The sequence below is a fragment of the Crassostrea angulata genome, chromosome 4, assembly GCF_025612915.1.
Source record: "Crassostrea angulata isolate pt1a10 chromosome 4, ASM2561291v2, whole genome shotgun sequence".
Classification (NCBI taxonomy): Eukaryota; Metazoa; Mollusca; class Bivalvia; order Ostreida; family Ostreidae; genus Magallana; species Magallana angulata.
Genome location: NC_069114.1, coordinates 3,483,523 through 3,500,524, shown reverse-complemented (window position 1 = coordinate 3,500,524; position 17,002 = coordinate 3,483,523). Strand labels below are relative to the sequence as shown.

At 30.8% G+C, this 17,002-nt stretch overlaps 2 protein-coding genes across 2 annotated transcripts; both read left to right on the top strand.

Annotated features, from left to right (window-relative positions):
- Positions 1-2,715: 2,715 nt before the first annotated feature.
- On the top strand, positions 2,716-4,515 carry LOC128180227 (uncharacterized). Its single transcript, XM_052848156.1, has 5 exons — positions 2,716-2,790; positions 3,047-3,260; positions 3,649-3,726; positions 3,817-4,053; positions 4,225-4,515. Exons 1-5 carry the CDS (start codon positions 2,758-2,760, stop codon positions 4,467-4,469), a joined length of 807 nt encoding a protein of 268 aa, XP_052704116.1. The 5' UTR covers positions 2,716-2,757; the 3' UTR covers positions 4,470-4,515.
- A 4,347-nt stretch (positions 4,516-8,862) lies between these two features.
- LOC128180238 (short-chain collagen C4-like) lies at positions 8,863-13,473 on the top strand. Its single transcript, XM_052848165.1, has 6 exons — positions 8,863-8,958; positions 10,400-10,466; positions 11,416-11,482; positions 11,800-11,877; positions 12,645-12,881; positions 13,168-13,473. The coding sequence occupies exons 2-6, from the start codon at positions 10,455-10,457 to the stop codon at positions 13,407-13,409; spliced, it is 636 nt and encodes a 211-aa protein (XP_052704125.1). The 5' UTR covers positions 8,863-8,958; positions 10,400-10,454; the 3' UTR covers positions 13,410-13,473.
- Positions 13,474-17,002: the final 3,529 nt, after the last annotated feature.

The window sequence follows — 17,002 nt, the reverse complement described above, 5'->3', positions numbered from 1 at the left end:
CTTTACTGTAATGAGGCACATAAAAATAAAACTTACTGAAGATTCTTGAAAAATTGAAAGTAAATAAATTGTTAAGTACTACAGTGCGATTTTAAACTGTGAGCCGAAAGGCACAAGAGACTAGGCGTGATATAAACAACAACTTTAACTTTGCGTGCATCATCCTGACGTCATATTGTGAACGCTACCGTGCTCTGTGGTGACAAAATGACTATGTTTTGTTTTTTAATTCGTTCATCAAAAAACACATTTTCATCAAAAAGAATAAAACTCCAAACATGTATATTTTAATTTACAGTTCTATAGAAACTGACAGGACTACAATTTACTCGCACCGTTTATTAATTTGTCAATACCTTCATCAACCAAAGTAAAATCACAGACTACACATAATAATCATGATTAAGTCGTATCAAATTCACATAGAAGATGATTTGGCTGCACTTTTAGTTAGCATACTTATATACATTAAGAGGAATTTAGTAAATTGTACATCTTTTAAACCAACAACTTTTGAATTTGTTAAAGAAAATATATAAATAGACACAATGAAAATTTCAAATAAATTATAATATGGCCATAATTGTTCAGCGTTATGATTGAAATGTACATTCTTTTTTGTGTTATATACGAGGGTTGTCCCAAAATAGCGTAGACAAGTGGCGTTATTCAGTTAATCGAAGACAAAGGAAGTTGAAATTTGTGCCACAAAGGGTTCATGAAATTTGCATTCAAATAATGTTTTAAAATCAAATATTGTTTGAGATTAAATTAGTGAAATGAAAGCATGTTAGATTAGATATTCGACATGCGGCGCAATGTCAGAAACAAAAAGGTAAAATCAAGACAATGAAATGAAAATTGCGAGAAAAAGTACTTCTCGAATGAATAAATTCAAATAAAACATACATTGATATTTGATAACAATTCTATTATTTACTTAGACAACAAGTAATACAGGGCAAGTTTGGAGCCGACAGATCCTTTGTACTTAGAAAAGATTTTTTAAAAAACTAAACTAAAATATATGTTGAATGTGCACTCAGGGTGCATATTCAAAGATAATATCTTTTTCTGAGACACTTTCGGAAATAAAACGTTAATGTTATCGTAAACGATGTGGAGGGTTTAGCAACAACGTAAAATTGGAAATTTTCGACGTCGCACATTGCGCCGCCTGACAAAACTTGTTGTTACGAATTATTCATTTTCTCGAGAGATAAATAAAGTACAGATTTGAATTTTTCAGCATTGTTTGCCAAAGAGTCATTGAAGAAAACATAGAAGTCTAATGAAATTATAGTGAACTGATTTTAAATTATGTGTCCTGTCTACATTATTTTGGGACAACCCTCGTACACTAGCATTATATGGGGTTTTTTTCAGAAATAGATGTTCAGATATACATAATGATAGTACCGGTTTATGCTAACAGTATGACGGTAATGTGCAGTATACACATATTTTTTTGCTGTTTCATCTTTGTTAACATCCGTCCCAGATATCGAATTGTTTTATTAAACATCGGGATTGCAAAAAAAATATATATATATGCAGTATAACAATAGCATAATGAATTGTTTTCTGAAGGTAATGGTTATCTGAGAAAAAAAAACTTACTCTATTACTTGGATACGACTTCTTCGAGGTTATCCAGCGAAGACCTCTCTTGCATCTGATCGATTGCGATTACGTAATATTATCTAATTCTGCACTGAGGTACACTGTTAAAATATGTATCAAACATAACAAAAAGTAGGATACTATTTTTGTATTATCCGACTTTCACCAACATCTATGTTTTTAATGGAAAAGCGCGCCTTTCCAGTATTATATTTATGTGTACTTTTGTTTGCAAACAACTAATTTGCTTCAACGTTTTAAGAAAATACTTCCAAAATGTTACATATATCATGTACTGTAACATTGGAGATCTTGGATGATATAGAACTGAACGGGTGGGACATGATACGTTCAGTAAGACTTTACTGCGACAGTATCGTCTATCTATAACTAAAATGATCACCTTAATTTGTTTTGGTGTTGCAAATACATGTATTACCAATGCCAAAACCATACTCCTTCTTGTTTTCAGGTATAATCGGAATTATTTTGTGTTTACACATTGAGTTATTCATGTTATTCAGATTTAAAGTTGTATAGCTTACATGATTTATCGTTATACGTCACTGCTTTTAGTGTCATTACATTACTTCATATGTGTGGTACAAGTAGATGAAGTATTTCTTAACTTACACTTTTTTATAATAGCATACTTCAACATGTTACGCTTGTTTGTTTGCAAAGTTTGAGCATTTATGAGATACCCATACATCATTAATGTTTTATTTCTAAAATTAGTTTCATAGTTTGTTTAAACAATATGTTTTTGTCCACTTACATGTTTGAACAACATATCGTAAATTTTGACCAACGCATCAAAGGTAAACCCAGCTGACATTTAACCATACTATATAAGACACGTGTTTAACTCAAAACGTAACACCTTTGTCAAGGACACCATCCCTGTGTGTGGTAAGTATAAAGTGTTAAGAATTTTTAACATCTGATATGCTAAAGTTTTTTTTTTTTAAAGAAACGCAATTTTTCTCCAATGCAAACATTTTTAATAATAAAAAAAATAATTGTGCAATATCAAGATCAATGCAGATATTGATAGGATATGCATTAATCATATAAAAAATAATCTTTGTAGTCCCAAACATAAGGATATATTGAAACAAAAAAGCAGAAGTCATGATTTCAAATGCAAGTTTCTTTTGGTCAAAGGTAAGGGAATGTTCAATACCATCTATGTTTGATTTCAAGGATCTTTCAAACATCATTGATAAAAACATTTTACTAAGTTCAATGTTGAACAATAATTGACTTCAGTGTTGCTGCATACGTTTTGTTAATATCCGCTGTTTGATTTTTCATACCATAATTCTATAGAAATGTGTTATTGTCCAGCAATAGACAAATGATATAAAAATGCCTTTAATATTTTGTCATATTGTAACTCTCTCTCTCTTATTGTCAACAGATGGCAGTTTTCGCATTCTTTCTGATGCTGTATTATGTAATACAATGCAATGGAATTGGAAGAAATGTCAAGCATTGTGATCTTTGGATACATAGTCATCGTCTAAAACAAATAAAAGCTTTAAGGGAGGAATTCAAAAGCTTTACCAAAGTTATCAATAGATCATTGAAAGAGTTCAAAGAAAAAACACAGGCTGATTTAAAACTCATTAAAGGTTGATACGCTTTTCAATTTACATCTTAACACGTACTCCAAAAAGAGGCAAATTGGAAACTTTATTTTATTTCGGCATTTTATTGTCCTTTATTTAAAAATGTACACTTTTAATAATCTTCTCAGAGTATTTGACCGTTTATCCAGTACTTTCCGATATGATTTAATTTTAAACTTTTTTGAGATTTCGTTTATTTCGCAAATAAATGAATACAAAAAATTATTCCCTTTATCATTTTCTGTAATAATTGTTTTTTAAACTGCAAATAATGACCGACGCAGATTTCCCCCATGTTCGCAATTTTTTTTGAAACGCAAAAATTGGATGTACGGTAATTTGATTTTATACAACTTAGCAAAAGAAATGTTTCTTGAACCTTCATATTTAGCCCAAAATAGTAGAAACGTTGTGTACACCAGATGGGGAAAGAAATCGTGTCCATCAAATGCTGAACTAGTTCATTCAGGTAAATATCCATATTATATCCTAATTTTGTATTTCAAAGTTCTCGTTATTAATTTTTTGAACATGAACCTAACAATAGGAATTACTTCAGGTTATGTCGGAGGATCACATTACAACAATAGAGGGGCAGCGGTAGAACCGATTTGTTTACCAAGAAATCCAGAATGGGGGGTTCACAGGGATGGTATGGATGGACAGAAAGCTTACGTATATGGCGCAGAGTACCAAATGCACACTGTCTCCGGCTACATGCGTCAATTCCATGATCAAGATGTCCCATGTGCTTTATGTGTGAAGCGTAATAAATCCGTTGTCCAGATGTTTCCAGGTAAGTATAAAGAGTTTTAATTAAATCTGATTTCAAAATGAATATATATTATTATATATACTGAAATGCTGTAGCTCAGTATCAATTTGTAAAATATTTCAGGTATAGAATATCGGAATATGTCAAACTGAAAATAAAGTTGTAAATAATACATGTATATTGTCACTGTAGCAAGAAAAACGTGTTACAAAGGCTGGACGTTGGAGTATCATGGCTACCTCATGGCGGGTAGACCTATTCACCAAGCTGGATCCACCTACACCTGTATTGACGAGCATCCAGACGTCGTGCATGGAGGTCACGCAGACATGAATGGCTACCTGTTCTACCAAGTGGAGGCTGTGTGTGGTTCTCTGAAGTGTCCACCTTATGTCAGGGGAAGAGAACTCGTTTGTGCTGTTTGTTCTAAAGATTGAACAGTCACTTGAATCCATACTTTGTATTGATTGATATGATAAAAAACAAAGATAATTAGAAACTAATGTGTTATGTTATTTTTTATAAATCAATAACTTTTATAGTTTATATAACATGAAAGTTTAAACCAAATGTATTTCAAGTTAATGTATTTACAACTTGGATGTATCCTAATACCGTATTATTTTACCATTTCCTTAAGCAACAATAGCCCTGGAATATTCTAGCTGTTCAATAACAAAATAATAAATAGATTATCTAATGTGAGTTCTAATCAATTATTGTTTTCTGATTTGCAAGTTCCTTTACCATAAATGAAACATCAACATGGGATATTCCAAGTTTGTTTATGAATTTAAGTTGAGTTTATAGCCATACATTCAATTATGATTAAAAATTATTCCTGTTAAAGGAATGATCGACCGGTTATATCATTGGTCACCTCTGTTAGTGTAGTGCAAGAACATTAAGATACATACAATACATATGATAGATAAGATACTTTGATGCGTTTTATTGATTTCCGAAATAGCGAGACACGAATAAGCTTTACGTTTAGTGGGCGAATTGTTTGCCTTACACATTGGTGAAGAGAAACGTGATTTGCATCATTGTGTAACTGATATGTGTTACGGTACGACCATTCGGGCGAGCGAAGCAAGAACATTTTACACATACCTTGCTTCAACTAACATTAAATAATCTGAGAGAGAGAGAGAGAGAGAGAGAGAGAGAGAGAGAGAGAGAGAGAGAGAGAGAGAGAGAGAGAGAGAGAGAATGAGAGAGAATGAGAGAGAGAGAGAGAGATCAGACAGACAGACAGATGCATAGACAGACAAACAGAGACAGAGAAAGAGAGAAAGAACAAAGAGATGGAGAGAGACAAAAAAGAGAACGAGGAGAGAGAGAAAGAGAGAGATAGAGTGAGGATGTGAGAATTATATTATATTTCTAAGTTTTAAAAAATAAAGCAAAACACATTGACTGGCTTCCCCCTTAAAGCGTATTTTACTTTTGGAGAGAATTGATTAGTCTGAAAAAGGTAATTTGGGCTTTATTTGATCAAACTACAAACTTGTTGTTATCTGATTTTTTTTTAATTTCCAGGTTCATATTTTATTTATATACCTTTTATCTATGCACCGGTCCTTGTTTGTAGGTGTGCAATTCCTATACATGTATATCAATTTAATGGTTTCACAATAGGCAATATCTACAGTAATTTTTAACTGTGAATTGTCTTTCTTTATTCTTTATTTAGATGATTTTTTTTTTATTTCCTCTCTGCATAAACTTACTGTACATGCATGCTAAATTAGCTAGAAATTAGAATGATATGACAGTAAAGTATTGCTCTTGCTTGTTTATATATAAACTCTTTATCAAATAAAACAACAAAACAAAAACAGCAGCAACAATAACAACAAACAACAACAACACAAAAAACCCTACAAAACAAATCATCCGAGACATCTGAAATAGCTGGTACACGCATCAAAGAAGTTTCATCCACCTCCAAATTGATAGCGGGAAATATTGCAAGATCACTCTGGTGTCATATGTTAAAATCTATAATCATGTGTTCAAATACCTTAACTAAATACAAAGAATGGAAGCATGTAAAAATATCATGGGTCTCACCAAAGCTTGTACGGTATTCAAAAAGTGTTTTCAAACTTCATAGCACTGTATATTACGAGGAAAATATCAGCCTTTTTTGGCAGAGCATATGTGGGGGCATCATGGGATGCTGCCGGAAAAATCTGTATGAATCTTAAGGTTTAGTTCGTTCTTTTCTTGGGACACACTGGTTCTTAGAGCTCGCTTTGCTCGCTGGAGCTGCGCACCAGCACGCTGCGCTCGTTGTTAATGTTTTACTATCAAGGCAAACGCATTCGTATAATGTTTTAGTATTCTACATGTAATGTAAGACTTACGTTTTGTATCACTAGTTTTCAAAGCTTCGTAGTTAAAGATATTTAGTGTAAAATAGCCATTATGCAATGCAACTTTTATCGAGAAATTCTGTTAAATTTCTTTTTTTTAAAATGGTTTAACACATTTAAGAAATAAAATTAATTTAAACAAAATGCAATTAACAAAATGAATACAAATGGCATGCCAATCATTATATGTTTATGCATGTGGAATAATTGTACTATTATTTTTCAACTCAACTCACATTCTTTTGTTTTCTAACTTTTGGGTTAAGTGATAAAAAGCCCATAGAAGAGCTTGATTTGTTTACATTTTGTAACCGGTGTTCACTTTTTTAATGATCAAGGACAAAAGTATACACTTTAGGTTTACACCCTCTCCACTCTCTGTATGGCATTATATTTAGTCTTATTTTCGGCAAAACAGTCTTCGTTAGCCAAGGGTTTTTGGCCCACTTTGCTTACAGAGGAAGATGCAAGATGGTAAGTTGAGATATCTGCGTAGTTCCTTTTGCCAGCAGAAGAGATAAACTTTATCTACAGTTGATACCCTAATCGTAGCACAAACTACGTGTATAAATGTGAAAGCTTTCAAAGCATCAGGAAAATAAGTTCAAAAGTTTTGTTAATTATTTATACAGATTAATGAAACATGTTTTGTCAGCAAAAGTCAAAACAGATACATGTACAGTGTACTAAGACGTACGAAAATATAGTTTTAAAGAAATTTATCTATAAATGCATATGAATGCACTCGCTCTCCAGTAATTTTGTCAACTCGCATGTATACTTTTAGTTGTAAAGTACATGTACCTTAATTCACTGTATTTTATTTTTTTTGCTTTTTTTTTTGCTCAACAATAAGTTTCTTTTCCTTTTCACCCTTTAGCATTGGGTCTCTACTGAATAAATAGTTTTAATGTATTGATATAAGCATAAAAAAACCAAAGAAAAAATTAAACTTAAAACAATTCTAAAAGTCAAATTTCCTCGGCAGCTGTCACTACATTGACGTCTATATTGAAATATATACTACACCAACGTTCGCTTAATAATAATGTGTAAATCATTCACACCAGGCTAATGATATTGTAGACAAATCAAGCGCGCCAAATATTCTTAGGTATTTTTAAAACTGAATTTAAAAAAAATACTAGTATTAATTTGGTTTAAATGATCACTTCAATATTGATTTTGTTTTTCATTTTCCTATTGTTACAGATATAAAAGATTTTCTAGCTGTATTGATTTTGACTTATACACAATCTACGTTGAGGTACTCATCAACTCAAACTGTATTGAAACACTTGATATTGAACGCTAACAACCTGTCAATGACATATTTATCAGTATGTGTTGTAAATTTGTTTCGAGGTATGAAATTCGTGTATAATTAATTCGTGTAAATATTTGAGAAAATGCTGTATATTTAATTACAGTTTTTGATATCTATTATAATGTGCACATATATAATTCATCAACACGTAAGAGCTCGTTAACATCGTTAATCGTTTTCCGTTAAACTTGTTTGTTACGATCATACATTAAAAAAAATGTATAATATTAAGTACCTCTAGTATGTTAGTTACTAGTTGCTATACACTGTAATAATTGGTTTATGAAAATGCAAGTTATTTATGTCTATTTTTGAAAGTTTAAGGATGATCTGATCCCAACCGGTGTACAAGATACTTGTCTTTATACTTGAAGTTAAAAGACATATCGAACGTTTAATGTATTACAGACAAAAGGTATTTAAACAATAAAACACCTTTTTTAGTGATTCATGCGAAATATGAAGGTAACGACATGGAAGAAAAATACTAACTCAGGTTAAAATATTGTTTATATTTACGTATTGAGTCTTTCTTTAGGCACATTTCATTGATTAATTGCAAAAACGAAGTTCAGTGAAATTGATAACTATTAATGTACATCAGTGATTTAGCTAAAAGAAACAGGTAAATCGTCTCCTGAGGAATTTGAGTCTTGTATCATCATGATTATTTCGTGAACTCTGTTATTTCACTTAAGTTTTGACTAATCGATAAATATGGTTGTATGTTTCAGTCCAGCCAGTTTCCTGTCAGTTTCAGTCACTGTAGCTTTCGACCAATTGATAAATGGGGCGTTTAGATTTCAGTCTGGTTGTTTCTATTAAGCTATGAATTAACATATAAGTTTTCGCAAGACATAGAGGAAATCATACTCGGTAGATGTGAATATATGTCAACATTCGGTTTTTCTCGCTACCATCGTTTATTTATAATTCAAATATACAGTACAGCATGTTACCTCCATCTGTTTCCAAGTTATCTTTTTTCAAAATGTAATATTAATATGACAAAAGTCAATTATCAGGGAATTTTTGTTTTTTGATATTCTTGTTTAACCAATATCGTGTTTACCACTTATTTCTTTGAAAAAACTGTAAAAATGATATTATCCACGTATAGAAAATAAACACTGCTGTCAGTGTTGATACTATATAAGTCGAATATCTGGCTACAAACGCTGTAGAGACAAGATTGGAGAGAGAATCATTTTCTTGGTAATGTATAGAATGCTTAACAATGGTTGTATGGTTTTTTTTTTCATTATTACTCATTAGTTTATTCCGAATGATATGTGACCCAACTTTAAACATTATTTTTCAGCGTAAACAAAACCATAACAAAGAAAGTGATTCTAAATTGATGCGTCTCGGTCTTTATTTATTCAACTATAAACATTTAACCATCAACATTTTGTTATGAATTAAAGCATTCAAAACTTGCCATTTTTTAATGAACCAAAGCTAATATTATTTTGTTTTCTGCTTAAAAAATGGCAGAATGATTTCACTGATATTTACATTTTATTCTTTTTTTTCGATTACGTCCAGTTGAAGTAGCGGCATGAATTAAAGTATGTTAAACATACAAACTAAAAGTTGTTTCTGGTTTAAAGTGATTCAAAGTTCTTTTCTTTCACGAGGTCCCTCTAATAAACTGTTATGAAACCTATTCATACAGACATGCATTACATATTCTTTTTTATTTCTAATTAACATATTCACAACAGTTACTGGTCATACTATTTGAGTAGGATTGCGAATCAAAAATACACCGTACGAAGATTTTCGCCCTTGCTTTTTTATCTCACGTTATATTATCATTTCTTTTTGTATATATAATTAAGCAACAATTTCAAACAATTTTAATTTTGAAAAATAAATATTCCTCTATATCGAAGACATTTTTAGAATTTGAAGTAGATATGAGGTCACGGACAAATTGTGTGTTATGTATATATGATATGTGGTGATAACGAGCAATGTTCAAAATCAAAACTAAACGAAATACACAAACAACAACAAACCACATTGCCGAAAGTAAAGATATTTATATATTGTGGGCCTTAAATCAGATAAAATTTAAACCATAAAATGACTATTGTCATGATATTCCTTGTACCAATTTATCACAGGATCTATTGTTTTGTTGAACAGTAATCGGTTACTAAAGAGAGACTATCGTCTTTTATATGAAAAGATTATGTCGCCGGATATCTCGGAGCAACAAAATGTGAAACCTGTACTGACTGAAACAGCCAAACAAATCTAAGTAAATAAGATGTCAAGTGGTATTATGATTGAGCAGTTTTAAAATGCAAGGTGAAAGGCACAAGAGATTTAGAATTATATAGATAGGGTATTTTGTTAACCCGTGCATGCGTCATCTTTATGTTTTGGACGTCACTGTTCTCCGTGATGACGAAACATGCTGTTTTTAAAATCGGATAATAAGAATACCTTTTTTTACCTTGAAATTTTACATATCAATGAAAAAAAAATGTTGGTGCAGAAATATATGCGTTAATAAATTTAAGCGACTTATAATCATACAATTTCTGCCTATTTTTATTGACCCTCGTAAGTATGTTTTATAATGTATTTTGTCATAAAGAATTATGATAGAATAGTTAGAGTATAAATTGATATATCATTGTAGTGACACGATTTGGAAGAAGAAGTTCGAAGAAGTTTGTTTGGTGATTCAATTCACAATGTTTTCAAAGGTAAGAAAACTGAACATTCTAAATCCTTCATTTTTAACTTTGTGTTAGGTGACCCAGAATTTATTTTTTTAAAATAATAAATACGTTATAATACAACGTTTGTTAACTTTATAATAGTTTTCTGAATTATGTTGTAAAATTTTATCTCTGCGTAAGAAAAATATATAAAAGAAAGTCGATTATGTAAAGATTTGTCAGAATAAACATGTACAGGTATCATTTCTGAAGAAGCATACGTTTTATTCGAAAATTTCTAATTAAAGACATAATGCAATAATATTTGGTGTTAAAATGTATCTAAGTATTATGTTGACTTCAAACTAGCTCAAACGAAATACTATTCATAATAAATAAGGTATTTTTTCCTATTGTTTTTATGCTAAAGTAGATATGCATGTCACAAACTATAAACGACACGAGCATCTAATTTTTAGCAATTATTTCTGCTGGTAACTGGGCATAATTTATCGTAAGGAACATCCATAATATCATTATAATTAAAAGAGGTTACAAAATGAAGGAACTCGTTTTTATTGTTGCCCACCATTTGATGAACATCATTACATTATTTAACATGTGATTGTCATGAACAAACTGCGCGGATCGTGCATTAAAGATTTTAAGATTGAAAGTTTTTCACTTTTGAAAAAATTAAGTAATTTTAAAGAAAAAAAATACCATAGCTTAAAAATACAACGGTGAAATTTACGTTCAGGTACTTGTAATCTATTTTAAAAACAAAGACAACTGATGCATACGATACATTCTTTTTTTTTTCGTTCTGTTGTTATTTTAACGAATGTAGAGTATATAATGCTTTTTTTTTAAATATTTTTCTAAAATACATGTATGCAAAATTGAATTGACAGGAATACATTAACTGACATATACATCTTTTATAAAATAATGATTTCACTGCAAAAGTTAATTCAAGTATTTTTCTCAACAGATGGCAGGCTATGTTTTCTTCATACTGATGAATGTTGTAATGCAAATGAAATTGAGTGCCGGATGTGGTAAGGGCAATTTACAATGGCATTTTTGGGAAAACTCACGTTTTTGCGTAATCTAATAAAAGATAAATAGCAAAACCATAAGCTGAAACAACATGAATATATTAAATTACGCCATTAAAAAAAAAAACAAGAAAGTTTTGACATATAAAAGAATGTTTTAAGATACTGCCGTTCTCTTTTTTCTCTAACCATATTGTAAGGTGGTTTCTTTTTTAATTTTCTATCTAACTTCACTAATTTTTTTTATCAATATAAATAGAGAAACTAACATTCTTCATTGAATATTGAAATTTTATATTATCATCCGGTCTCTCTAGATAATAGTGGAAATAGCGTTGTATACACACGATGGGGAAAGAAAAGCTGCAACTCTAGACATGAACTTGTCCATTCAGGTAATTCCTAACTTCTGTAAATTCCTAAAAAACGCGAGGAATTTATATTCGCGTAAAATCGCGTGAAGCAACACTCGCGGATATAAAAATCTCGTCATTATTTTCTAAGAGCTGAGAACTATAAGAAATATGGATAAATATTCTGCATTCGCGATTTTATACTTTTGCGATTTGATAGAAAACAGCGGTATTACGGAATTAAGTACTCGCATAACATAAGGAATTAACAGTATTTTGCTATTTTCCTATTTTTTGTATTTTATTAAGAAACGTTTCGTTTGTCATTTCAAATTATAAATTTTATAGAGACTTGGTTTTGATATTGATTACTTATTTCAGACTTTGTTTTATAAACAAAACATACTTGCCTTAAGCACAAGACCATCAATAATTTAATATGTCATTTTTTTTATTGGGTCAATAAATATTTCGGTTTAAGCAAGATAAATTGAGTTTGATTCAGATTTGGTTTGTTCTTAAACTTGTTTTTGGTTTGCTTTAAACAGTAAATTATATCAGTATTGTTCATATTTTATCAACATATTGAGAATTTAATTATGCATGGCATGGCGATTGAATCAATAAAAGTAATATAAACATTGTTTACCTAAATGTAAATTATACGATTGGAATAAAACAAAATAATAAAAAAAGAATACATACTATATTCTGTATATCAGATAAGTATCATATTAATTATTACCTCTCTACTCTATGTAATCTCGTAAAAGTAATGAATTTGATTTTTAAAATATAAACTGTTTTAGGTTATGTCGGAGGATCGGATTACAAAAATCCGGGAGCTGCAGTAGAACCCCTTTGCCTACCCAAAATTCCGCAATGGGGTAAATTTAAGGATGGAAAAGATGGTCAGAAAGCTAAATTATTGGGAGCAGAGTACCAGATGCACACTGTATCCAACTACTGGCGACATTATCATGACCATGATGTCCCGTGTGCCGTGTGTTTGGTACGTCAGAGATCTGTTGTGCAGATGTTTCCAGGTGAGAACATCATATCTTCCCAGTATTTTTTTACATTAACTCTGAGTTGACATAACACAATAGCCTGAGATAGGTCAATTTTGAACAGATATTTTAATTGCAATCGTTTGTTTCTGGTGCGGTTAAATGTATTTGAATCTAAGCAGCGTTGTATCTGGGCAAATCAATACAGTTGATACATGTAGTTTTCCTGCTGTTCCAGCCCCTCCCCCCCCCCCCCCACACACACTCTTACCGTTATTATCATATTGTATTTAAAGGCGACTTAAACACTTGTTTAATTCAGGAAGAAGAACTTGTTACAATGGATGGAAGCTGGAGTATAGTGGTTACCTTATGGCTGGTAGACCGATTCATAAAGCTGCGTCAACATATACGTGTGTTGACAGGAAGCCGGACATCGCTGATGGAGGAATAGCCAATCAGAATGGATACCTTTTCTATCAGGTTGAGGCTATCTGTGGTTCTTTGAAGTGTCCGCCTTATGTTCAGGGCAGAGAACTTGTCTGTGCCGTGTGTTCTAAGTAAACCGAACAATGATGTTTTATTTGGCAGTTATAATTAAAACTGTTAATAAACAAATATCACCTTCTCTTTGTCTGTTATCAAAATTAAGATTTTTTTTAAAATTTAATCAATTTAAAAGACAATGGGCAATAATATAAAAACATTGGTTAAGGAACAAACTAACAATGTTTATCATAGCAATAAAAACAGTGTCGTATTTGATTTAATTACGAAATAAACAGCAAGTTAAAAAGTTCACAAGGATATAAATTTGGAAGGTCATGTGGTTAAATCCAGTGGAGCTCGAATGACTTCTCAGAAGATTTGATAACGTACCGACCAAGTCCATATCCCGGTGAAATTTTTAGCATTGCTGTTTATTCCTTTATATTTACATATGAAAAAAGGCAAATTGTTTAGAATCGTTTGAGATTACCGAGATTTTATTATTTCAATAAACCAAGCCAAAAACGATGCTAGTATCAATGTGACGTCACGAAAAAGTTCATACAGAATTGAATGTTTTCGCAATACTATAGGTTTAAACAAGGAAACCTATTTGCAACTGAAAAATATTCTACAATAAAAAAGACGTTTATAACATAAAAAGTGACTGAAAGTAAAGACTGTGATTAATATGGCATAATCAGAAAGACATTTATTACTAAGATTAATAGTATTTGAAATTTTACATGTTATATTCAAAAGAACCTTAAACCTATAGGTATATACTAGACACATATTTAACTATCTGATTTAGCATACTTTATTCACCCCAAGATAATTGGATAATTTCCAAAAAAAGGATAAATTTTAACAAATAGCTTGCGAGCTTTCTCAATGCAATGCAAAGAAAGCACATACGTATTCAACCAGTTGAGTCTGTTTTAGAAAATGAGATAATAATGAATTATAATGAATAGGAAAACATATAAACAGAAAGCATTATAAATTCGTTCGCTCAAAAGGGTTCTTTGGAGCTATATCAAACACGAATTCTGGGAGTATTGCATAATCAATACATGTCCCCTTATCAAAACCGAAAATGCCATTTTAAGCTAAATGGATTACGATTAATTTTATTGAACAATCTTCTGTCATGTAGTTCTTAATTGCTTGCCGTACATATTTTGCGAAAAGCATTTGCATTTGCTTTTCCTTATGTCCACGAAAGGCATAAAAATCACCCCAAAAAAGTTTCAGGTCCAAAAACCTTATTTTTCAGTGATCACAGATTCATATTAATTTCAAATTTCAATTAAATATAGTTTAGATAAATCAAAGCTGATGAATATATATGAAAGTCAGTTCTAAGAACAAACCCGGCTAGAGATTAATATATTGTTCAAATTAAATATCTTCATATTCTGTTGGTAGAAAAAAATGATTAAGTAAAATAAGAAAAGAAAGTAGGATACAACATTTTTAAACACGAAATTCTCTACTCATAGATAGTGATGTGACAATCAGGTACAAAAACATGAAAACTGATAACTTACTAATTGCAGCAAAAGATGGATACAAAACCGAAGAAAACAAACTATACCGAATATACCTTTTCCCGATGCAACGAATCTCATTTTCTAATCAAATGCTTACTGGAATATAATAAATATCACTTTGCAATTTAATGTAGTAGAAAATATTTTTAAGAAATACTATCGAACAAAATTAAATAGCAGAGGTACGAGACAGTTTTACTTCGACCAGTAAGATTGTATTGCATAATTTTACGCATTGTTGACGTCTTAACAAAAAGTGTAATGTCTCGTAAAAACTTAACAAGAGCTCTAATAATAGAGTATTTTTGTGAGCTTTGTTCAGAAATGAACAAAAACTAACTCAATACCTTTATTGAATAATAGCAAAAAAACTGTATAATAATGCTTTTATTTCATGACCAGTTATTCCGGTGGTTGTACGATATAAAAACCAAATCATTACTCGATGGTCCATTGTAATCTATTCATATTGTTTTATTTTTACGTTTCGCACAAATATATTTTCTCTCAAAATTACATTAACTATTTTTGTAAAGGAATAAACGCTTAGAAGAAACAGAAATGAAACACACAGACATTAATAAATAGCATCAAACTTTTTAAAATTCTATAGTTTGATTATGTGTGACTCCTTACCAAATTTAGTGAATTTCAGCCTTTATTTCGGCAGATGCAAGTCTTCCATTTGCACAATATTTCTTTTTTGCCCGAAATAGGGCGGTGATAGCTCAATTTATTTACATCATAAAAATAGGCTAATAAACAATGTTATAACACTTCTAGATTTTTATAACTTGTATAATCTGTTTTGGGTTATAATGTTCTATATTTCGCCAGGTAAATGTACCTGCATGATGTTCGGATAATTAATGTTTGTTTAAACAGATGTAGAAAGCAGACATTTTCAAGTCTAACCATTTTTCGTAGAACAGTAATTATACGTTTGAGGAAGCAAAGCAAACTTAATACTGGTAGTTGTAAACAACGCTCTTATACAAAACGCTCTGGTCATTGGACTAGCACGGTATAAAAAGGAAGTCCGCCAAGGAAAGGTAAAGCTTTCGAGAGCAGATAAGTCTTCTTAGTAATCTCTGTAAAAATATCCTACACAATAACAAAACAATAAAAAAATGTAATGAAAGATATTTATCATCTGAACATAACTTTGACGTCTAGTGTTTAAGCAATATTTCAGATAAACTTTAACAAAAGTCAAAAGTGGTTCCGTTGTAACCCCCCCCCCCCCTCCACTGGAAAAAAAGAAGGCAATATTTTAAACAACCCTTAAGAAAATATCTGCTTCAAAGACAAGTGTCGATGGGATATGTATATTTGTCTCATAAAATCACATTGGTGTTTTTTTTTAATGAAAACGATTACGTTATTTTTTTAATCGAATACAGTCATTTCATGCATATCTTTTACAATTTAATGCTATGCTATGATATGCGATTTAAATGATATGCTATGGGATTTGTATGGTATGCTATGAGATTTGTATCCTATGCTATGAGAAATTAAAATGAAGTGCTACATGATATGGCATTCTATGCTATGCTATGGTATGCTATGAGATTTGAACAAAAAACGCCTCCACACACAGAAGAGTTCCATTTCAAAGTGAAATAATAAGAAGCCAAAGTTTACCACAAATCTATCATGTAAACATTTATTTTTTCAAATAAAAATATTTAAAACCGATTTAAAATAATGTTGTATGCTATGCTATGCTATGCTATGGTATGATATGACGAATGCGATTCTATGAGATTGTATGCTATGGTATGAGATTCCAATGCTATGGTATGAGATTCCAATGCTATGCTATGAGAATTAAATGCTATGCTATGCTATGGTGTTTGTTGTAAAAGATATGCTTGAACTGACTGTATATGTTCTCAAAGCTGCTAGTATATTTTAAATCTATAAATTAGTTACGTTTAAGGATCATTGATTTTAAACTTTAAATGAATCATAATAAGCTCACAAAAATCAATATTTCAATGTAGAACAAATCAATATTTTAACTTTCTTGAAATACCAATGTATTTTGCATGATTTGTTAAGATTATCATGTAAAGCATTTTGTATCATCAGATATGCATATTTTCA

Excerpts from the sequence above, each read along its gene's own strand:
- LOC128180227 (XM_052848156.1), top strand. The coding sequence starts at position 2,758 with ATGATTTCAAATGCAAGTTTCTTTTGGTCAAAG. Across the intron at positions 3,727-3,816 it reads TGCTGAACTAGTTCATTCAG|GTTATGTCGGAGGATCACAT; the intron begins GTAAATATCCAT and ends GAATTACTTCAG. Across the intron at positions 4,054-4,224 it reads CGTTGTCCAGATGTTTCCAG|CAAGAAAAACGTGTTACAAA; the intron begins GTAAGTATAAAG and ends TTGTCACTGTAG.
- LOC128180238 (XM_052848165.1), top strand. Across the intron at positions 11,483-11,799 it reads GAAATTGAGTGCCGGATGTG|ATAATAGTGGAAATAGCGTT; the intron begins GTAAGGGCAATT and ends CGGTCTCTCTAG. Across the intron at positions 11,878-12,644 it reads ACATGAACTTGTCCATTCAG|GTTATGTCGGAGGATCGGAT; the intron begins GTAATTCCTAAC and ends AAACTGTTTTAG.